At 45.8% G+C, this 25089-nt stretch overlaps 1 protein-coding gene across 6 annotated transcripts in view; it reads left to right on the top strand.

Moving 5' to 3' along the window:
• slc16a7 (solute carrier family 16 member 7) overlaps window positions 1-25089 on the top strand; it is a 131288-nt gene that overhangs the window by 86574 nt on the left and 19625 nt on the right. For all 6 annotated transcript variants that reach the window (XM_033038115.1, XM_033038114.1, XM_033038112.1 and 3 more), the window contains exons 3-4: window positions 14014-14157; window positions 17568-18404. In XM_033038115.1, the coding sequence (XP_032894006.1) occupies window positions 14014-14157; window positions 17568-18404 (981 nt within the window). The remainder of the gene's footprint in view (window positions 1-14013; window positions 14158-17567; window positions 18405-25089) is intronic.

Below are 25089 nucleotides of genomic sequence, written 5' to 3'. Positions count from 1 at the left end.
ACTCTGACAATGGAGGAGGACTAGGACAGAAAGGTCACCTTGGGAATGGGAAGGGGAATTAAAGTGTTTGGCAACCGGGAGATCAGGTAAGTCCAGGCGGACTGAGCAATGATGTTCCATGGTGTGCAATTCACCAGAGCTACATGTCTCAGATCTGGTGAAGTGCCTTCATTGTGCTGTTTGGTTTTGAACTGCGGGCTTGTGTTGAAGAGAATATCCCTTTGACCCTACAGGATTCCTTCAATACTTCACTCTAGTAATTCCTATATGTCTCTGCTCAACCCCATGAAGTAGTTCTTGCACTTCAGAGCAAGCAGGCAAGAGTAACCTAGGGCAGCACAATGGTGTCGATGGTAGAGCCGGTGCTTCAGTTCCAGAGACCGCATGTGTTTTCTCCGGGTGCCTCTGGTTTTCTCCTACATTCGAAAGTCATGCGAGACCTGGGTTCGATCCTGACCATGGGTTGCTCTCTGTACGGAGTTTGTATGTTCTGCGTGTGACCACGTGGGTTTACACCGGGTGCTCCGGTTTCTTCCCACATTCCAAAGACGTATGGGTTTGTCGGTGAATTAGCTTCTGTAAACTGCCCCTAGGATGCGAAACTGGGCTAACATAGAGGCTGGGATAACGTAGAAACGTACGGGTGATCGCTGGTCGGCGCGGACTCAGTGGGCCGAAGGACCTGCATCCATGCTGAATCTCTAACAGTACACTCTCCAGAAATACTCTTATGCCCAAGGTCCAGGGAACAAGTTAATGATGTGATAAAGAATCAAATGAACCAGTAAAACAAGTTGTCATATTAATACTTCTTCACAAATAATTGAATAATATTCTATCTCACACATAGCCTAAGCACTGACTTTGTAGTCGATAAAATTTTATTTTCTGTGTCCATTATTTAGGATCGTGAACATCTTTCTCCAACAATGTATCGAGAGAACGGACTGTTGTGTCAATCACTGAAGGCTTGCCTAAAGGAGAAACACACCGTCAATTGTCACAACTTCAGCTCGCACAGGTTCATAGAGATATAACTGAAGGTTAAACTCCAGAATACAGAGACACTGACAATGACAGAACAGTGAAGACAAAAGAAATAGATGCATCAGAGAAGATTCAAAAAGTGATGTTCTGAAACAAAGTCAGATCTGAGTAGTTCCATGTCCCTTGATAGATGAAAAGGCTACTTGCTTTACGCTGTATTCAAGAAGGGCAAGGTGTGATCTAACAGAAGCCTTTAAGATTATGGAAACCTTCGAAAGGCTGGGTAGCTGCAAGGGTTTCTACTTGTGGGAGTGGCTGTTACTAGAGTCTGAAACTGTAAGATGATCATATGTAGATGGTAAGATGCTACATGGTGGTGCAGTGGTAGAGTTGCTGCCTCAGAGCGCCAGAGATCCGGGTTCGATCCTGACTGCGGCTGCTGTCTGTACAGAGTTTGTACGTTCTCCTTGTGACCATGTGGGTTTTCTCCAGGTGCTCCGGTTTCCTCCCATATTCCAAAGACGTGCGGGTTTGTAGGTTAATTGGCTTCAGTAAGTTGCCCCTAGTGTGTAGGATGTGAAGCTGGGATAACATAGAACTAGTGTATGGGTGATCGTTAGTCACTGTGGATTCGGTGGGTCGATGGCATGTTTCCACACTATATCTCTAACATAAATTAAACTAAATGCAATAGAAAATTTGGGAGCAATATGAGAACTCAGAGAAGATGAAACTTGATATATAAGGAATTGTCATACAAGGACGTATGGGAAAGGCAGAGAGAAGGACATGTTGATGTGTTTAGATATAGGGTGGGAAGAGACTTAAGGGCCTGTCCCACTTATGTGTCATTGGCACGCAAATTACGTGACCTCGTGGTCTCGTTGAGCCGCGACAGTCCCGCGTGATTTAATGCGTCTGCACAACCGTCTGGAGAGCGTGACGTCATTTGAAGATGGACACAAAGCTGGAGTAACTCAGCGGGACCGGCAGCATCCCTGGAGAGAAACAATGGGTGACGTTTCGTGTCGAGACTCTTCTTCAGTCTGAAAAGAAGGGTCTTGACCCGAAATGTCACCCATTCCTTCTCTCCGGAGATGCTGCCAGGCCCGCTGAGTTACTCCTGCATTTTGTGTCCATCTTCAATTTTCTTGGCCCCGCTCTGGGAGTAGAAGTGGGGGCGGATCCGGACCGCAATGACCGTGAGCCCCAGGCCAAGCTTCTGCTGCTGTTTGAGGTGAGATGTTGTGTCGCACCAGGGTCTTGGGCCGGTCCCACTTTGGCCGTCAGTTCCGCGACAGGCCGTTGGTGCGCGAAGATTTTGTTCGCTACACAAATTTTGCAGCCCCGCGCGATGTCGCGCACGACTCCGCGATTCTCAGTGGGACCGGCCCCGCGCGGCCATACAATGCCCGTGCGCCTCAACGCGACCACGAGGTCGCGTAATTTGCGTGCCAAGGACACGCAAGTGGGACAGGCCCTTTACCATGAACACAACCACCAGCAATACAGACAGCTGCATAGGTTTTGTTAATCCAATACAATGGTCCAGTCCGTATTCTCAGTAAATTGTAAATGTATCGTAGCTAGGAATAGGACTTCAATGTCATATTGTGGAAAAGGGTTAACTCTTCATATGTCAACTCTTTGATATTGGCCATTGAAACATGTCAAGGTACTTCACAAAAGCATCAAGCATCAAGCACTATAAAGGAAGGCTTGGTGTGGAAGGCTGGATGGGGGGAATCATGAGAGGGGTCAAGGGCCACGTCCAAGCTCTGCAGATTGTAGGTAGCCGGCGACATTGCAAGATGGTGTTGTGCAATTAGTGAATTAACTGATTGAATCACTTAAAAACTGGCAGGTTTTCATGGCAATTCAGTGTCCTGAAATTAACGATAAATCATCCATTTTACTCTCACACAACAGGGTATAACTTTATGGATTTCACGTCTGCCTAATTGGATGGGAATCATGATACTGTTGTTTTGGAAACAAATACTTGGTTTTATATAGAACCATTTTGCAACGTCATGAAGCACTTTATAGAGGTGCTTTTCAAAGATGAAAAGGCTACTTGCTTCATGCAGTATTCAAGAAGGGGTGTGGGAGAAAACCCATGCGGTGACTGGGAGAACTTACAATCTTAGCACGGAGAGCACCTGAGATCAGGATCAAACCCACGTCTCTGGTGTGGCAACTGTACCGCTGTGCCACCCTATCTTCTCATCTGCTTCCTGACATTGACAAACACACACACACAACCTTCAACATACTCACTCACACACACACACACACACTTGCTCTACGCAAACACATACACAGAAACCCATGGGACATAAAGACGCAACCATTCACACACACACAAACACACACACACACACACACACACACACACACACACACACACACACAGAAACACAGTTTATACGCACACACATGTACATAGGCATGCACATACATAGATTGACACTACATACACAAGTACATACACAGCATATACACATAAACATGCACACAGATACATACACAACACAAATCCCCTAAATACATAGACATGTGTGTACAAACATATAAGGACATACACATTGTTTACATTTATACAACAGCTTTCATCACATCAGAGTGTAAAAAAACAGTTAAAGTCCAATGAAGAACATTGAAGAGCTAAATCACTGTGCATGATAATAACTTTAATTATGTCAATTAAAGGAGAAGTATTATCTGGGGCACTGAGGAAATTCCCTTGCTTCTCATCAAATATTGTCAGTAGTTCTCCAACACAAACACACAACTGAGAAAGCAGATGAATCTCATCCAGCAGCTGTTCAGCCCCACCATTGAGTGCAAGCCTGGATTTCTAGGCAAATCTAGGGGAGTGACTCATGAACCGCAGTTGTACAGAGCCCTGGTGAGACTGCACATAGAGTATTGTGTGCAATTTACATCTCCTAATTTGAGGAAGAACATTATTGCTATTGAGGGAGTGCAGCGTAGGTTCACCAAGTTAATTCCCGGGATGGCGGCATTGACCTATGATGGAATAATGCGTCGACTTGGCTTGTATTCACTGGAATTTAGAAGGATGAGAGATCTTATAGAAACATATAAAATTCTTAAAGGATTGGAAAGGCTAGATGCAGGTAAAATGTTCCCAATGTTGGGGGAGTCCAGAACTAGGGTCACAGTTTAAGTATTAGTGGTAGGCCATTTAGGACTGAGATGAGAAAAACGTTTTCAACCAGAGAGTTGTAAATCTGTGGAATTCTCTGCCACAGAAGGCAATGGAGGCCAATTCACTGGATGTTTTCAAGGGAGAGTTAGATCCAGCATCAGCCATGATCATATTGAATGGCGATGCTGGCTCGAAGGGCCAAATGGTTTACTCCTGCACCTATTTTTCTATGTTTCTTTGAACCCAGAACCTGGTTTACAGGCAGGAGTACCTCCACAAATCAACAGGTGATGATGCCCACGGGTCAACATCCCTCTCTGTGATGTCAACTGCTTCCCTATCCAGAGGCTTCAGGGCAGCAGGAGAATGGAGATACCCCTGCCTGTAAGCTCACCCACCATCCATCTAGGAAGTCCACCATCACTCGTAGAGCAGGTCTGAGAGGCAACGTGACCCAACCCTGCTCCTAATTCATATTGTGGGTGGGAACAACCCTGCCCTTTCTAACCTGACACTGCAGTAGAAGTTCCTTCACCTCTCAGCCGACAGCAATGAGGCGCACCAACACTCTCAAGGGCAATGAAGGGCGGGCAATGAATGCTGACAGTGCCAGTTATTGCCCAGACACCCACTGCTCAGGGTCATCTTTTTATAGTCAGGAAATTTACTTTATTGTTACATCAGCTTACTTCAACAACACTAACATCATTTCAGACTGGGGTTGCTACAGCACCTGTTATACCTTCCATTTGCACACTCCAGTCACCAACATGATCACCTCCACACTCACAACTTAGTTTAGTGTATTTTAGAAATACAGCACGGAGACAGGCCATTCAGCCCACTGAGTCCACACCAACCAGCAAGCCTCGTACACTGGCAGCATCGGATATACGAGAGATTCCAATTTTTACCGAAGGCAATTAACCTACAAACCAGTATGTCTTTGGGATGTGGGAGGAAACTGGAGTACCCAGAGAAAGTCCACCTGGTCAGAGGGAGTACGTGCAAACTCCGTACAGAAAGCACCCTTCGTCAGGATGAGTTTAGAGATACAGCATGGAAACACCAAGTCCACGCCAACCATTGGTCACCCGTTCATACTAGTTCTATGTTATCCCACTTTTGCATCCACTTCTTACACACTAGGGCCAATTAACCTACAAACCTGTACATTTTGGGGATATGGGAGGAAACCGGAGAACCCGGGGGAAACCCACATGTGACAGGGAGAACGTGCAAACTCCAAACAGACAGCACCTGAGGTTAGGATTGAACCCAGGTCTCTGGCACTGTGAGACAACAGCTCTACCACTGCACCACACATAAACTGACACTCCCGCACAATATTTCTTGCCACTAATGTCCTGAGGGCCAAGTTGTTCTGAACTTGGATCATGGCCAAAAGCCTCTGTTCTTTGGCACACTCTCCATGTTAACGGGGTCACATTCCTTCCACTGTCACACACACATGTTGCCAAAATGCCATGATCTCATGATCCACAGAAACGAACTGCTGAAAGCACTAAATCACAGCCTCACTGGAAACAATTTGTTTTCCCAGAATTGCTCTTACTTTTAAATTGGATTTAAAATGTGTGCACTCCCGGCCTGTAAGTCAGATGAGGATATGTAGCATAAAAACACTTCACTATTAACCTTTCATCACATCTCTGAGTGCTTCCATACTGGCTTTGAACTGGCAGTGAGGAATGGGAACCCAAAATAGAGCACAGAATCGATTCTGTTTATGATCCACTGTATTTCTCTGGTGTATCTTAGCATTAGGTACTTGTACGGAAATAATTGCTTGCTGATAGCAGATGATTTGAAAATACCCAAAACTTGAAAACTGGAAAAGGAATGTATATGCGGAGTTACAGGGAACCGCAAGGACACCGTATGTCAGTCGATACAGTGTGTGAAAAGTACTCATGTGTGTTAAATGGGACACAAAGAGCTGGAGTAACTCAGCAAGACTTTAGAGTTTACTTTAGACAGCATGTAAACAGGCCCGTGTGTAGGAAGGAACTGCAGATGCAGTTTAAATCGAAGATAGACACAAAATGCTGGAGTATCTCTGGAGAGAAGGAATGGGTGACGTTTCGGGTCGAGACTGGCCCTTCGGCCCACTGAGTCTGCACTGACCTGCGATCACCCTGTACACTAGCACTATCCTACACACTCGGGACAATTTAGAATTTTATTGAAGCCAATTAATCTACAAATCTGCAAAATGTGGGCGGAAACCAGAGCACTTGGAGAAAACCCATGCGGTCACAGGGAGAACGTACAAGCTCCATACAGACAACACCCATAGTCAGGATCGAACCCGGGTCTCTGCCACTGTAAGGCAGCAACTCTACCGCTGTGGCACTGTGACATCCTCTCTTAAATACATTTTAAATTATTTACAATTATTAACAATTTGCCCCTCAGAAAAGAGTCAGGCAGCATATCTGGAGAACAAGGATAGGGGATGTTTGAGGTTCATAAGGTCATAAGGAATAAGAGTAGAATGAGGTCATTCGGCCAATCAAGTCTGTGCCGCCATTCAATCATGGCTGATCTATCGTTCCCTCCTAACCCCATTCTCCAGCCTTCTCACCATAACCTCTGACACCTATAGGTTGAAACCCTACCTCAGATTAATTGTAGTAAGGGAGAAGAAAATTGGAAGAGAGGAGGGGAAGGGAGGGTTGTATTAAATTGCTGTAGAAGAGAAGGATTGAGATGCCTTTGGCAACTTCATGCAGGTTGGTGCAGGTGCAGGAATTTAAACAAGGACAAGCATATGCATACTTAATGTCACAAGAACAACATATACACATGACCATAACGCAAGCCTGTATACTTTTGCTACTCTGCTTGCCCCACCTTGCTTGTGAAGTCCCAGAACCATAGTCATACAGCACGGAAACAGGCCCTTCGGTCCAACTCATCCATGATGACCAAGATGTCCCATTTAAGCCAGTCCACTTTATCCACATTTGGCCCATAACCCTCTAAACCTTTCCTACCTGCCCAAGTGTCTTTTATGTACTGTGATCATACATGTCTTAACTGGCAGCTCATTCCATATACCCACCACCCTCTGAGTGAAAAAGTTTTCCCTCTGATCCTTAAACTTATGTCCTCTGGTTCCTTATTCCCTTACCCTGGGTAAAGGACTCTGTGCATTTACCACATCTATTGCCCTTATGATTTTATACACCTCTATAAGATCATCCCTCAGCCCCCTACACTCCAAGGAATGAAGTCCGAACCTGCCCAACCTCCCCATATAGCTCAGGCCGGAGAGTTCTGGCAACATCGTTGTAAATCTTGTAAGCACTCGGTGGACTTCCAGGCTGAACAATCCTTCCAGCTAAAGCTGGGATTCCTTTGTACTTGTTACAATGTAGTGTACTACTCCTTCATCTTTGTGGTGTGGTCTACATTAGGGAAACACGGCACAGATTGGGTGATCACCTCGCAGTGCACCTTATTTTTCAACCTTTCTATCAAGTGCAAACTTAATAACTTGGTGCAACTGATCAATCTCTCTGGTTTCTGTTAGCCAACTAATATTCTTTCTGAAGTCTGAAGAATGGCCCCAATGCGAAACGTCGCCTATCCACATTCTTCAGAGATGCTGCTTGACGCACTGAGTTACTCCAACACTTTGTCTCCTTATGTGTAAACCAGCATCTACAGTCCCTTATTTCTGCAATATTTTTTTCCCTCTGTTATCTTCTACTATGTGAATATTTATTTTCCACAATAATCTTTGTTGTCGTACCATCTGAAATTCTTTCTGGAAATGTCATTATAGCCTGACCCCCATTTCCCCTTTACCTACAACACGTATTCCTTCCTCAAATAATTCCAATAAATTGATCAAACATGATTTTAGTTTCACATGAATCATGTTGACTTTGTCTGATAACCTTGACTCTTTAAGACGCTATTAAGAGCACTTGGTATGAGTACTTGATACCATTTTCCATGTGACAGTTGTTAACCCATCTGGCCTACAATTTTCCTACCTTCTTTCTTGCAGAGTCATGCAGCTTCAAAGCAGACCCTTCATCCCATCCAGTCTGTGCTGACCATCAAGAATCCATTTAGAGTAACTCTACACAAATCCATTTTATTCTTTACACTTTCACTTCATGTCTCACCAGATACCACCACTCATAAAACAGTTACAGTAGCCAATTTACAGTAGCCTATTCAATCTATCAACATACACAGGGTGGCACGGTGGCGCAGCAGTAGAATTGCTGCCTTACAGCACAAAGATCAGGGCTCGGTCCTGACTATGGCTGCTCTTGATACGGTGTTTGTATGTTCTCCCTGTGACCGCGTGGGTTTTTCCTGGATGCTCCGGTTTCCTCAAATATTCCAAAGACGTACAGGTTTGTAGGTTAATTGGCTTTGGTAACGATTATAGATTGTCCCTGGTGTGTAGGATAGTGCTGATGTACAAGATGATCGCTGGTCAGGGCAGACTCATGATGGTCGTTTGAATCCACAACGACCATCAATCACCCGTTCACATAGTTCTATTTTATCCCACTTTCTCATCCACTCCTTACATACTAGGGGCAATTTTACAGAGGCCAATATAAAATTAATGTAATCTACAAACCTTCACATCTTTGGGATGTGGGACGAAACCACTCAGTGAAAGTCCATTTGGTCATAGGGAGAACAGTAGCACCCAAGGTCAGGATCGAGCCGGCCCCATGCAACATGAGCCGCCTTTCCGAGATGCCCAGCGTGCCGTTCCGTGATGCGGAGAGGCGCCTGTTGTACAGGCTTCTCCTGCACACTCTCCACACCCTCGACCTCGTCATCCGTCCGGACACGCCCTGGCGGTCCGTGTTACCACCTGACGACGGGAGCAGTCCCCAGTGGAGGTCTCTCTACAAGGGAGTCCTCCCCCTTTACATTGGGGACCTGGGGTGGAGAATGTTGCACAAAGCCGTGGCCTGCAACAGGTATTTGAGCCGGTTCACGGACTAGTCCACCGCCTGTCACTACTGCGGCGAGGAAGAGACTGTATTCCATGTCAACATGGAGTATGAGAGGTTGCAGCCCCTGTTCGACTATCTGAAGGGGCTGCTCCTCAAGTTTTGGCTCTGTTTTAGCCCGATGCTATTGATTTTAGGGCACCCGGTACAGAAGAGGGAGGGTTGGGAGGGAGGAAGGGGTCTCCCTGTCGGTCTGCTCCTGGGCCTGGGCAAGATGGCCATTCGCGGGTCCAGGCAGTGGGCAGTCGACGGCCACACAGTGGTCGGCTGCCTGCCCCTTTTCCGGGGTTACATCCGTGCCAGCGTGTCCCTGGTGAGAGAACACGCGGTGTCCACGGGGACTCTGGAGGCCTTCCACGAACGCTGGTCACCGAGGGAGGTCGAGTGTATTATTGATAAAATTGTTAATATTTTAATTTGATAACTTAGTCTGTAAACTGCCAATATAGGCATTCTTTGATCGTGTTACTACTCTGTAATTTTGTTCGTTCTGCATTTTGTATTGTAAAAAAAAAGGTCAGGATCGAACCTGGTTCTTTGGTGCCGTAAGGCAGTGACTCTACCCAGCTGCTCCACTGTACCACAACTATGTTCTATCTATATCTATCTATCTATACATAATTAAACTGATTTTGTTATCTTCCGGTTTGAGCGGTCTTTCTATCTGTGCAAAAACGGTTCGCGATAACACTACGATTTTTCACCAGTTCACTCACCGTTCTCCTATACTGCGATTACACCAAGTTTTGTTCCGATCGGTTGAATGTTGTAAAAGTTAGCGAGGTTTAAAAAATCTTAAAAACCGTGCGTGCGCAGATTGATCTCTTCTCCTGCCGTTCGGCGCCGCGTGGATTAGTCCCTTCCCCTGTCACTCACCGGTACGGTCCACCCTTCCTGCGCCATCGCGTCTTTACTGGAGCTGAGGATGGGCTGCAGAGGTTTCCAATCTGACACATTTTTCGGAGGGACCCGAAGCAGCCCAGCCCCGAGAAACCCAGCGTCCGAGACGCTGCCCAGCGTGGGAGACCCAGTCCAGCCCAGTCGGAGGCCCAGCCCAGCGCGGCGTCGGACACCCAGCCCAGACCAGAGTCGGAGATGTCGCCGATGCCCCCAAACGGAAAGCAGAGACTCTGATCCTTGTGGAGGAGAACCACCAGCGCCCGCTGTGAGTCCCCATCACACCACCAATTCCAGCCACTACCCCTCTGGTCCCCCTCGTTGGCTCCTGGCCCCCTCCCACATGCGACCCCCCTCTCGCCCATGGCTCTTCCCCCATCTTTTCACCAAGCTCACTTCCCCCTCACCCCCCGCCCACACACCCGTCTCCCCCCACAACTACCCACAACCCCCCGCCCACCCATCCCCTTAGTCTAGTGTTAATTACAGTGGAAGGCAACAAGAAGCTTCGGGACACACTTGTGGACCATAAAGTGGTCGTCCAGTTGGGTTTGGATTCATCAGTGTAACGGAGATCACAGTTGTGCTTTAAATGGTTTACTCAGCATTGGAGGGAGTACAACTTGAAATATGTTTCTTTTTGATCATTTTCTTAATTGCAATGAAATATCTTTGACCTTGCTGCCTGGTCAGCTGAGAAATCCCCACAAATTCTGCTTTGATTTCAGATTTCCAGCACCTGCAGTTATTGTTTTGATTTGCTGTCATTGAATTTTGACATTAACTTAGAGGTGACAGGATTTGACTAATAGCAATGAGGTAGAATGTAATCTTCGGGAAGTATCGTGATTTGAGTTTTTGAATTATTTTTTTTAGCTTCTGTTTTCGTTTTGGTTCAATATTATAAAGTTACAAGCAAGTAACTTAGTGCAGCACAGTGGTGCAGCGGTAGAGATCCAGGTTCGATCTTGCCCACGGGCGCTGTCTGTATGGAGTTTGTACGTTCTCCTTGTGACCACGTGAGTTTCATCCGGATGCTCCGGTTTCCCCCCACACTCCAAAGATGTGGGGTTTTTTAGGTTAATTGTTAAAATTGTTAATTGTCCCTAGTGTGCGTAGGATAGTGCTAGTGTACTCAACAGACACAGAGGGCCAAAGGGCCTGTTTCCGTGTTGTATCCCTAAGCTAAACTAAACTAAACTAAAAGAGTGTAGGAAGGAACTGCAGATTGTGGTTCAAACCGAAGATAGACACAAAATGCTGAAGTAACTCAGCGGGACAGGCAGCATCTCTGGAGAGAAGGAATGGGTGACGTTTCGGGTCGAAACCCTTCAGACTAGAAGAAGGGTCTCGACCTGAGACGTCACCCATTCCTTCATTCCAGAGATGCAGCCTGTCCCGCTGAGTTACTGTAAACTAAAAGAGTGTTCTGTAGCAGAGTTATATTTAAAGAGGACATAGCTATGGAGTACGGTTGGTCATTGGACAGCATGGATCCAGAGGGCCGAAGGGCCTATTTCCATGCTGTATCTCAAAACTAAACTAAACTAAAGTTTGTTGACTGACCATATTTCACTGTGGGCAACATTTGGTCCTGAGTTCAAGAACCTCTCAATGGAGCAGTGCTGGCAGGAGATACCAATCCCTAAGCCAAAACTGCACGAGACAACGTGAGCCAGATCTTACAGTGACCATGTGCCAGCTATGTAGGTATATAGCTATGCTAAACAGTCAACCTTGCTCATTTATCAACCTGACTTTGACGCCAATGAAAGACCTGGCACTGAGCTTGCTGAATCTAGATGCTAAATCTAGATCTAAAAAGGGTTGAAATATTGTACCACTTAACCCCATATTTGAGGCATATGCTGGATACAATTTTACAAGATGCTGGAAAGAGAAACTTCTAAAATCATTGCAGAAAGTATTTCTCACCTACGGAAAGAGTGAATTTACTTTTATGTACTGCAAAGTCCGAATGATCCAGTATTATTGTGTTTCCTCTAGAATTCTTTATCGACTGTGCATTATTGAATCAGGTCTATTACAGTTCCACCACCGATTTTCCGGCAACTCGTGGTCCGGCACCCCTTTTAATCCAGACAAAATTACGAGAGTGCACTTGTAATGCCTCCTGGAAGTCCCATCCGTGTGATGCAGCCGATCTTGACCTCGTCTGGACTTTCAGGGCCGATCAGCGGGTCGAATCTGCCCACTGTGGCCGGGTATCTGGAACTCTGGCCTGGCTGGAGCTGGCATATCCGTTCCCATAGCTGAGTTCCGAGGCCAACTTTACTGGCCGTTATCTCAACTCCTGGGCTTCCAAGCGGACCGTTCCGGTACCGTTTGACTCCTCTCAGAGGCCGTGACCTCTGTTGGTCTGGCAAAATGGATAAACTCAAAATGCTCTGGAACCAAAGGTGCCGTAAAATCAGTGGTGGTCCTGAATGACTAATACCCAATTCAACCCAATACCATCAACCCCACCATGATATGAACATTTGGCGCAGAAATCCAGTAGCTTTAGGACTTTGGTAACGGTGGACAAGCATACATTATGGAGGTATAAACTGACCCACTCTGAGTTACTCCAGCATCTTGTGTCTTTTTTTGTAAACCAGCATCTGCAGTTCCTTGTTTCTACATTTTGTTCCACACAAGCATATTTTCCGGATTAAGTGATCAGGTTTTGTCCTGCCCCTCCTGTCTTCCAGCTTTCTCTCCGTCAAACCACAATCAGAGATGCTGCCAGACCCGCTGAATTACTTCTGCACTTTGTGTCTTTTTTTGTAAACCAGCATCTGCAGTTTTCTGTTTCTCTGGATGTAACATGTTTTAATAACCAAACACACTGTTATTTCTGGCCCTTTTATTCCTGAAGTAGAGTCTTGACTTCAAACATTGATCATCCTTCTGCCTCCACAGATGCTGCCTGAGCCACAGAGTTCTTCCATCAGCTTTCATTTCACCTTTTCTATATATGACACATTGGTCTTTCAACTTTAGATATACAGTGTGGATACAGGACCTATAGCCCACTGAGTCCATGTCGACCAGCGATCACCCATACACTAACACTATCCTACATACCAGGGACAATTTACAATTTTACCAAACCCAATTAACCTACAAACATGTATCTCTGGAATGTGAGAGGAAACCAGAGCACCTGGCGAAAACGCACACAGTCACAGGGGGAACGTACAAATTCTGTACAAATAGCACCTGTGGTCAGGATTGAACCCGGGTATCTGATGCTGTAAGGTGGCAACTCTACAGCTGCACCACTGTTCCTCCCTTGCTTACAATATTACAGCTGACTTGACTAATGAAGGCAGGCATCACATATATTCTTCACCAACTATGGCAGCAACTCTGTGCCAATGTGTCGCGGTGGTACATTTTCTAGTGAAAATGTAACCTGCAACTATGTTCCTGCTGATTCCACATCTCTGATATATTAGGAATGTGCTGCAGGAAGAATGGAAAGAAATGAGAGTCTTGTTTGGCCCTGCCAGTGATGTTAACTCTACAATCAGTGAGAATCTTAGCAAGTGGTTGAACCACATGGTAAATATAAATCCTACTGCTACAGGGTTTCAAACAAGTATCACCACATCACTGGTCAGCATTTGGATATTAATCTGGTTGATTTGATTTCAGTGGGATAATTCTCCAATTAATATGATTGATATGGTTTCCTCATAGAACATAACATGAAATATATTCCCTGTTGATGCTTCAAAAGGTTCTCGACTAGCGCAATTTCATTGAACATGGTGAAAAATAATTGAAGACATTTGGTTTGATGTATAATTTTACATTTTCTTGAATATTCATCAAGACCATGAATAATTTGTATCGACTTTGAGCAGCTGACAATCTTATTTTGTAAAGCATTGTGACCTGTTTCTCACTTCTCTTTGCTTTCCGCAGGGCCCATCAGCAGTATCCTGGTCAACAAGTATGGATGTCGTCCAGTGATGATGGGGGGAGGAGTATTATGTTCAATTGGAATGATAGCTGCTTCGTTTTGCAATAGCGTTCTCGGGCTTTTTATGTGCGTGGGATGCATCACAGGTGAGCAGTTCATTTGCCATCATTAGCCACAATACTTGCTTCATGCATGTTGGTAACCTCTTGACAGTAGATGCATAGTCTTTTACCCAGAGTAAGGGAATCAAGAACTAGAGGACATAGGATTAAGGTGGGAGGGGAAAGATTTGATGGGAATCTGAGGAGCAACATTTTAACAACCTGCCAAAGGAGGTAGTTGAGGCAGATATTATAAAATATTTAAAAAACATTTGGACCAGGTACATGGACAGGAAAGATTTAGAGAGATATGGGACAAACGAGGCATATGGGACTATTGTAGATGGGGCAGGTTGGTTGGCGTGGGCATATTTGGCTGTAGGGCCTGTATGACTCTGTGACTCCAGGTCAATGGAGAATGGACACTAGGAAAACCCAAGCTATTTAGTGTCGTAGAGTCATACAATGTAGGAACTAGCCCATCTGCCCAACTTGCCCACACTGACCAACCTGCCCCATCTATAATAGTCCCACCTGCCTGCGTTTGGCCCATATCCCTCTAAACCTGTCCTATCCATGTACCCGCCTAACTGTTTCTTAAATGTTGCAATAGTCCAGGGCTTCAATTTCCTCCTCTGACAGCTCGTTCCATACCCCCACATGCTTTGGGTGGCATTTCATAATGATGTTTGGCTTCTTTTGCCGCAAGTGTGTTTATATAGACATGTTCACAAGACCCAGCAAGGGGCTGTTTGCAAATATCTAAGTGTGACTCATGGCACAGCACACATTCAAAAATAACAACAGATGTGGAACAGCCATGGCTTGGGACTCGCTTTGCACACAGGGTAGCGGGTATATGGAATGAGCTGTTACAGGAGGTAGTTGAGGCATGTACTATCACAGCATTTATAATACATTTGGACAGGTACATGGATAGGAAATGTTTAGAGGGATATACTGTAAGCCAAACATGGGCTGATGAGTTTAGCAAGATGGGGCATCTTGGTTGGCCTGGGACAGTTGGGGAAAAAGGGCCTCTTTTTAGATTTAGATTTTGATTTAGATTTAGATAGCCTTTATTGTCATTCAGACCGAAGTCTGAACGAAATTGAAGCAGTCAGACATACAATACAATACAATAAAAAACAACAATAAACACATATTAACATCCACCACAGTGAGTCCACCCAACATCTCCTCACTGTGATGGAGGCAAAAGTCTTAGGTCTCCAGTCTCTTCCCTCCTCTTCTCCCTCTGCGCTGAGGCGATACCCCCCGGGCGATGTTACAACTGTCCCGGGGTGGTCGAAGCTGCCGCCCACCAGTCCTGCTGACGCAGCCGCTGGCCCGCGGCCGAACCCCGGACTCAGGCCACCGCCGCCAGAACACCGTCCCAGCCACCGGAGCACCGTTCCAGCCCCGAGCCGGATCGCCCTCACGTGAGTGCCGTTACCGTCTCAGCCTCGCGCCAGGCCGCCCCAACTGGGCGCCGCTCCTCCCTCGGGCTGGGCCGCCCCGACTGGGCGCCGCTCCTCCCTCGGGCTGGGCCGCCCCAACATGGGCGCCGCTCCTCCCTCGGGCTAGGAGCGCCCCGACTGGGCACCGCTTCTCCCTCGGGCAGGGCCGCCCCGACCGGGCGCCGCTCCTCCCTCGGGCTGGGCCGCCCCGACTGGGCACCGCTCCTCCCTCGGGCTGGGTCACCCCGACTGGGCGCCGCTCCTCCCTCGGGCTGGGCCACCCCGACTGGGCGCCGCTTCTCCCTCGGGCTGGGCCGCCCCGACTGGGCGCTGCTCCTCCCTCGGGCTGGGCCGCCCCGACCGGGCGCCGCTCCTCCCTCGGGCTGGGCCGCCCCGACTGGGCACCGCTCCTCCCTCGGGCTGGGTCACCCCGACTGGGCGCCGCTCCTCCCTCGGGCTGGGCCACCCCGACTGGGCACCGCTTCTCCCTCGGGCTGGGCCGCCCCGACCGGGCGCCGCTTCTCCCTCGGGCTGGGCCGCCCCGACTGGGCGCTGCTCCTCCCTCGGGCTGGGAACGCCGTACCTCCCCGAGCTCGGCCACTCCGACGGGAGCACCGTTCCTTCCTCGGGCCGGCCGTCCTCACGGGAGCGTCACAGCCCCTCACGGAAGCCCTGTTCCAGCCCCGAGCTGGGCCGTCCTCACGGGAGCGAGCTCAGTGCGAGTCCTGGCGGGCTCTGCCTCCTGAGCCTCGAGGTCGCCAGCTCCGCCATTAGGCCTCAGCGCAGACGGAGGCAGAGAAGGGGAATACGACAAAAAAGTCGCATTCCCCCGCAGGGAGAGACAGCAAGCCCCGTTTCAACCCCCCCCCCCCCCAAAACAGAAACTAAAAACCAAAACTAGACTAACCAAAACGAAAATAAACAACCCAAAAAACACAAAACAAACAGGACTGCCGGAGAGCCGCTGCAGCCAGAGCCGCGCCGCCACTCAGTGCAATATGACTCTAGGGGAGTTAAATTAAAGGATTGGAGTAGAGAAAATATGGAATACTTTGATGAGAGTTAACCAAATATTAACAGACTAAATTATTAGCCACTGTTTTAATATGGCCCCTATCAATATAAGAAATTGGAGGAAAAAACTGCTGGATTGTCTGGACTGCTCCATCATTCAATCAAAAGGGGATTGGAAATATATTTGCACAGCTTTGGCGAAATATATGGGAATTTTTTTAAAGTGACTACAGCAGTTCAACAATTATGCAATTCTCTATCTTCTACCTCAGCTAACCATATCTCAGCTAATGTTTTACCTCAGATACATGTTCCTGCTATTTTTTTCTGTAGCCATTGTATTTCAGTCAAACATTCCTCGCTGAAGTATCTTACAATCTCTATGTTGAGTTTGTGTTCATGCCTCGAGCTATGAATGGAACTGTTGCTTTGCTGGTTAGTGACTAGTGGGGAAAAGGCACAGATATGAAAAAGGAAAATGATTTTCTGTTTGTGCTGGATAAAAAGATCACATTGGCACATTTGGGTCAATAGTGTTCCTGACGTGCTTTCAGTTTGAACCAAAGCATTTATTCCACCAAATCATTCAATTCTAACAAACCATTCATTACTCCAAATCATTCATCCCACAAAACCTTCATTTGAAAAATGCACCATTGCACCAAAAGAAAGATGAAAACAGTACAGAACAGTCTGAAGCCACATGCACAGAAATGTGTAGCAGATGCTGGTTTACTCCAAAGATAGACACAGAATGCTGGAGTAACACAGTGGGCCAGGCAGCATCTCTGGAGGAAAGGAATGGGTAAAGTATCGGGTCTGAAGAAGGGTCTCAACTCGACTCTAAACGCCACCTATTCCTATTCTCCAGAGATGCTGCCGGACCCGCTGAGTTACTCCAGCATTTTGTGTCTATATTTTACTGATCTTCATTCGCAATTGGCAGGTTTACAAATGTATTGTATTCCTTATTTTTCCCAGGTCTTGGATTGGCTTTCAATCTTCAACCAGCCTTAACAATGATTGGGAAGTATTTCTACAAGAAACGCCCCATTGCGAATGGAATCGCAATGGCTGGTAGCCCAGTGTTCCTGAGCACTTTTGCACCTCTGAATCAGTACTTGGTCAATGTCTTTGGTTGGAGAGGCAGTTTCATTATCCTGGCTGGAATGCTCTTGAACTGCTGTGTGGCGGGATCCTTAATGAGGCCCCTAAAACCCACAAAATCCACAGTGGTGATAGACGCACAGGTTACTACTCCAATGAAGGACGAGAGCAAAGATGTGGGAGATGGACTGCAGCAGGTAGAGAAAAAGCAAACGATCTTTGCAATGCTTGACCAGCAACTAGACCTCAGCCTCTTCAAGCATCGGGGGTTTCTGATCTATCTATCGGGCAACGTCATCATGTTTTTTGGCTTCTTTTCTCCAATTGTATTTTTGGCTCCTTACGCCAAGCACATGGGAATAGATGAGTATTCTGCCGCATTCCTGCTTTCCATTCTAGCTTTTGTAGACATGTTCGCCAGGCCCAGCATGGGGCTGCTTGCAAACTCCAAATGGGTCAGACCAAAGATCCAATACTTCTTCAGTTTTGCCGTCTTCTACAATGGCTTCTGTCACGTCATGTGCCCGTTTGCGACTGACTATACAGGCCTTGTGATCTATGCAATCTTCTTTGGGTTAGCCTTCGGAATGGTGAGCGCCGTTCTTTTCGAAACGCTGATGGACCTGGTTGGTGCCAAGAGGTTCTCAAGTGCCGTGGGACTTGTCACCATTGTAGAGTGCTGCCCTGTTCTTCTGGGACCTCCACTGGCAGGTAGGAAACCTACACGGTTCCGAGAAGTCATATTTGTCCATGTAATTTGATTGTCTGGTTGAAAGACACAGAGTTGAAACAGGCCCTTCAGCCCAACAAGTCCACACTGACCATCGATCACCCATTCAAACCAGTTCTATGTTATCCCACTTTCGTGTCCACTCATTTAAAAACTCCAAGGGTAATTGACAGGGGCCGATTAACCGACAAATCTAAATGTTCGGCTAGTAATTTCAACAATTATTTCTTCTCAGAAATTTGAGGGAGATTGAAAATGAAAGAATCGTACAAATTGCAGAAAGTAGATAAAATAAAGGCAATTAAATACAAATATTTAACACAACTGAACAGATAGAGAAAATGAGAATGGATAAAGGAAAAGTGGGAATAAAGAAATATCAAAACTCTGTCTTACTCTGCTAGTTCAGGTTATTGTGTACGTTTCTAATAACTCTTATATAGATTTTCCCAGCATCTACAAAGTTGTGCAGATAGTCTGGTACTATCTACCTAGCCTAATCTGTTATTAAAACATTTTGTTTAGTTTAGTTTAGAGATGCAGCATAGAAATAGGCCCTTTGACCCACCGAGTCTGCGCCGACCAGCGATCTCCGTACAGTAGTTCTATCTTACACACTACGGGTAATTTACAGAAGTCAATTAAAGTACAAACCTGCACAACTGTGGAATGTAGGTGGGAAATGGAGCACCGGAGAAAATCCACACGATCGCAGGGACAACATACAAACTCCGCTCAGACAGCATCCATAGTCAGGATTGAACCCGGGTCTTTGGCACTGTAAAGCAGCAAATCTACCGTGCTGACCTTAAAGAAATGGGATAATGTGAATGTAAATTGCTCGTTTTAAGCTTCCCCCCTGTCTAGTTTCAGTCAAAAACACTTGAACAACTAATCTTTATTTTGACAAAGCGCAATAACAGTTCAACTATTGTACCTATCCCACCGCGGGTTCGATTCTCATATCTGCCTGATCAAGCCCACTAGGCCTCGCTCAAACAGAGACACTCCAGAAGGTCACGCAGCCCCAAGCGCTCTCCCAGAAGATCGATGCTGGACCTCGTGGCAGCGGACTTTTAATAGGTCCCAGGACCTTGAGGGGCCGAACCACATGGGGGTGGGCTCTTAATAATCCAATTACAGATATCGATTAACCCCATACATAACAGACATTTCCCTAACCCAATAATACAGCAGCTTAATACATTGTATTCAAACAGGACTTCTCACGGAAGCCAACTTAGAAACATTTATCTTGATCTGCAAGAAACCCAGACAAGGCTCAATACCTCATCCAATCAACACTCGGCAAAGTAGAAATCTGCAACATTATTTACAATTATTTACAAGGTGTATGTCTGGTTTGCAGCCATCCAATCCATTCTATGCATTTTGCACCTAATTGACAGGGTCTGCAGATGTTCTTATTTTCTTGCAACTTGTATCTAGGCTCTAGACACACTGGCACCACTCCGCAGCTTGTCCCAGTTCTGCAGAGAGAAATTCCAAATTGACCAAATCTCCCAGCAACCCTGAAGCTTTTACCCCATTTTAAAGTCCTAGCCTCTCCAATTTGGCCAGGATTAACATTCCTTCCTTTTTATTATATATGATAACCCATCATTTATGATAACCAAATAGTTCAATAATCAGCTAACCAGATATACATATGTGAGTCCTTTACATTTCCCATCTATCAGCAACACAAGATGATGATGTTTCTTCCCAGAATCTTTGTCAAGCGTCCCAAGTTTTCATGGGCATAACTTCACAATTTCCGTCTGATGAGTCTTCACCTCCCGAGTTTTTGTGGGTGCGGATTCCCACCATCCGTGTTGCTGCCCATTCTTCGATCTCTTTCCACAGTCGAACCGAAATCCGAAAAATTCCTGAAAAACTTGGTTACCATCATGCACCCATGCTTTCCCATGCAATTCACTATAGTTCTGCAATACTATCCCTATTCGAACCTATTATATTACTGTATCCCTATTACTCTCTATTATGCTAGGATCAACACTAAACAGCCTTCTTCATACTCACACAATGTTATAATATGTATATCTGATGACGGGCCTCATATAAACTTCAGCTGGATTCAGTCCAGATTTCCCTCCAGGCATGACTGATTTATATCAAACCATGACAAATATTTCAATTTAACCAAATTCAGTCTCAGCCTTCAATTTACTATTTCAAATTTCAGTGTCCATCTAATCTTTCTCATTCCACAGCATTGTGGCCGATAACACAATTCCATTCCAATTCCTGTGGAATTCCCAGCTGTTCAAATTTAAACAATTAATTTCCATATGCTGTCAATTTTATCAAAATTCCAATCAAGTGCCGAAACCAGGGACAATTTCTTCCCACCTTGATAATAGAAGCCGCTTTACCATCAAGGGTTAAACAATTCAAATCCATCGGTCAAATGTGCATCGGCTCAGCTATTCTCAATACTTATTATTCAAGTTTACCCTCTAATTTACCAAGTCTCTCCTCCAGTACTTCTTCTTATTTATGTATGTCTCCTCACTATGTTGATTCGTTACTCTGTTGATTCTCTACTATGCTGGCTCTTTACTATATTGACTCTTTTATTGGCTTTGTTCTCTGTCTAGGGGTTCTCGCTTGTACCAATTCTTTTTATCTCTAAGTAACTCTTCAGGATGGTTAGTATTGACTTTCTGAGGGGAACATAAATTTTCAGTCTACCTCATCATTTATACTTCCACCTCACGTTCCAGGATATGTCTTAATTCCTGATATCCGCTAGGGTCTGTCCCTTCCTTTATAGTAACTAAATAGTCCAGTCCTGTCTTCGACTATCCTCCTTTGGGTGAGACAAGAGAAGAATGCCAAATCAACAGTCAATTCTTCAACGATTTTAAGACTGTATCCCTATAAGCCCTCTTTAAATTAATTTACTTATAACTAAATTTTGGCGCAAAGTGAGTATTTTGCCCCGAACCACAGAGGAATTCTTTTTTTATTCAAATCCAATTCTTAAAGAGGAGCTATCCCATTAGTCGTTACAAGTTGCCGGTTTTGTTTCTTTGAAAGATGATTAGAGTGTTAGTTTTAATTACTAGGGAGTAGGGATACTGAGGAGCAGCTTTCTCTGTCTGCTGGCCTTCCCAAATGTCTTAAAGGGGCAGGACAGTATCAGTTCCTCCGACTGGTCACCTGTTTCTGGGGAGCTACATTACCTTTGCTGCCTTCTGCCCGTTCTTAAGGGGCCTGTGCATTCTTTTACCTCACTCCCCAGATAGTGTGTCGTTGATATACTGTCCTGCAGGCACAAACTCAGTAACACATTAATATAATATCTTCTTTCCCCACTCCCATTCCTCCTGCACAGTAGGTTTGCTTCTTCTCTCCCTAGTGCCGTTTCAATTCCTTAGTTGCCATTCCTTCTCATGCTAGCTACTATGTTCCTTTTCTTACTTTCTTTATCGCCCCATGGTTTTTCTTCAATCCTGCTATGTTCTGCCTTCTCGCTGGACACTCCTTGCTCCAGTGACCTCATTGGGTGCAGTTGAAACAAGCTCCTTGATTTACAATCTTCTTTGCTCTAAGGGAGGGAAGAAAGATTGGATAGACTCGGCTTGTACTCGCTAGAATTTAGAAGATTGAGGGGGGATCTTATAGAAACTTACAAAATTCTTAAGGGGTTGGACAGGCCAGATGCGGGAAGATTATTCCCGATGTTGGGGAAGTCCAGAACAAGGGGTCACAGTTTAAGGATAAAGGGGAAATCTTTTAGGACTGAGATGAGAAAAACATTTTTTACACAGCGAGTGGTGAATCCCTGGAATTCTCTGCCACAGAATGTAGTTGAGGCCAGTTCATTGGCTATATTTAAGAAGGAGTTAGATATGGCCCTTGTGGCTAAAGGGTTCAGGGGGTATGGAGAGAAGGCAGGTACAGGATACTGAGTTGGATGATCAGCCATGATCGTATTGAATGGCGGTGCAGGCTCGAAGGGCCGAATGGCCTACTCCTGCACCTATTTTCTATGTTTCTATGTAAGGGGTTTTCTGGGGTAGTCATAGGATGGTTTATAATTTTCATCTATGTGATTTTCAGTTTTTACTACAATAGTACATCCAATTTGTTCATTCTGGTAAATTAATTGAAGGGGTTCTAGAGTAGGGGTCATGCCCCCACGCCCACAATTCCAGGGCAGGTCAGTGAGTCAGGACTGAGAAAATGGGTTAGCTTGAGTAAACGTTGTGTGACTTCTTGGTTCCTGACATCCGGGCCATCTCTCTCTCTGCTTTCTCGGGTCCCAGTAGTCTCTTGAATTAAAGGACCTCCCATAATTATTTGGATTTCGGCTGTGTCCATTTTCTCTAGGATCTCTAAATTCTTGGTAATCCTGGAAATCCCTTCTTTGACCCCTCTCTTTCATTCGCTCCGTTTTTGGACAGGCCCGACTCCTATGTCCCATTCCCCCACAAGTATAGCATTGATTAGGCAACATGGTTGGTCTTATTCTACCCCTGGGTTCCATTGGAATACAATACAATACAATACAATACGGGTTTATTCGTCACATTGCACATAAAGTGCAAGTGAAATGAATATGTCAGCAGCGATACAATGAGAAAGAACACACAATACACAATAAAAATTTAACACAAACATCCACTACAGCATTCATCACTGTGGTGGAACGCACAAAATTTGGCCAGTCCTTCATTTCCCCACGTGGTCGGGACCAGAGTCCAGAGTCAGTCCAGGATCGGCTCTTCCCCACCGGAGACCGCGGCTTCAGGCTGGTGTAGGCCGCAGGCCGGCGGTCGAAGATTTAAAATTCGCGCCGCAGCCAGAAACACCGCAGACCGCAGGGCCGGCGGTCGAAGCTCCCCTCTAGGGGTGACGGTAAGTCCACGCCGGGTCCGCGGTAGAAGTTGGCCGCGGGCCGGCGGTGGAAGCTTCTTCTTCCCCCGGGTCCCCAACGTGAGATCCCGGGCTGTAGACACCGCGCCAGCTGGAACTCTGCAGACCGCGGCTTCAGGCTGCCGGCAGTCTGGGGTCTAAATTGGGAGTATAGTGGAGATAATAATCGAAGTAATCTGGAACCCTAATTTCTCCCAATCCATAATTTGCTGGTACTCTTGGAATCCATGGTTCCGAGTTAGATTTTGGTAATTCTTCATTGGCTGAGCGTTCACTTTCTCCTAGTTACAGGATAATTGTCCTGGTTCCTACTTTCCTTCCAATAATATCTCACAGCTCTGGCTATTTGACTGGCTCGGACCAGTTCCTGTTATCAGTTTTAATTAAATCCGCTACTTTAGTGGGGAGATAATTCCACAAGATAACACAATATTGAGGGGAACTTGCTCCATTCTGATAGTTTAAATCACCTGATTGGTCCATAAATAATTTTGAAAAACGGTCTAGAAATTCGTCTGCTCCTTCACCCTTCACTTGTTTTATTTCCAGAACTCGACTTAAATCGCCTGGTTTCTGAAACGTTTTTGCAAGGGCCGTTAAAACAGCCTCTTCTCTTGCACTGTCATCCATTACTGCGTTTGCCAATGTTTCATAAGTCGGGTGTCCTAGGGCTACTAGAAATTTGGTATTCTCAGCTGGAGTAATTATCTGTTGTATGTTCTCCCACAAATCCTGGGAATCTGCATGATATACACGCATTGTGGTTTGTAAATAATCTATAAAGGCAGCAGGTGACCTTCCTATCGGGGATTCTGTTTAGTACTGACATTATTTCATGGGGCTTTCACGGCATATGGCATCTGTGGCACGGGGATTATTCATACTCACTGCGCTGGCCAAATCCGCTGTACCTATTCCTTCCCTTACTGGTAACTGTCTATGGGATACCTGTTTAATTTGTAAGCTTTCGGTTACGTCAAAATCTATCTCGGTATCTAAAATCACTGTCTCACCCTCAGTTAAATCTTCCTGTTCGCTAGGGGTTTCCTGATACTGCCCAAATAAATAATTCCTTTCTACTCGAGTAATCTGTCTAGGTTGTGGCTCACAGAAATACTTTGGTGGTTGCACTATATATAACATACCTTTCTTCTCTTTAAACACCAGAGCTAACCTTTCCATTCTACTCCGAGTGCCATAAGTCACTGGGCGATCTATCAATGATGGCGTGGATAGGATCGAAAGATCTGGTACCTCAGTATCTGCTGTTGGTAGAACCTGTTCAGATGTAGAATCTGCAGGAGTTGTTATAGATTCTGCAGACCTAAAATATTTATTATGGACACGAGTCATACATGGTGCTGGTGAAGCCTGGGAAACGCAAGAGGAACGAGGTGGGAGCTGCGAACTTCCACTGGCGTTAACATTTGTCCACTCTTCTAAATGCTCATCTCCTTCACCCTCAAAGTCAGCACCAACCATTGGATTCCTAATCTTTAATTTTACAGAGACTAATTTTCTTCCAGGAGACCCACCTTTCCCTTGTTCTGAGTGTTTCCCTTCACCTCCACTCCTGTCCTACCCACTGCCTGGAGGTCGATCTACTCTACCTTCTTTTAGCTCTAATCCAAGTTTAACGATCGCTTTTTCCCAACTAGCAATTCTCTTAACCTCTTATTCGCCTTCCGTTCCTCTAAATATTTTCTCCATAACCCTATTAATTGTTTTATACTTTCGTTATTACTATGCTGCCAAATGATC

Source organism: Amblyraja radiata, chromosome 19, assembly GCF_010909765.2.
Source record: "Amblyraja radiata isolate CabotCenter1 chromosome 19, sAmbRad1.1.pri, whole genome shotgun sequence".
In the NCBI taxonomy this organism is placed as follows: Eukaryota; Metazoa; Chordata; class Chondrichthyes; order Rajiformes; family Rajidae; genus Amblyraja; species Amblyraja radiata.
Note: the sequence above shows the minus strand (reverse complement) of the source record. Positions and strands in the feature narration are given on the sequence as shown.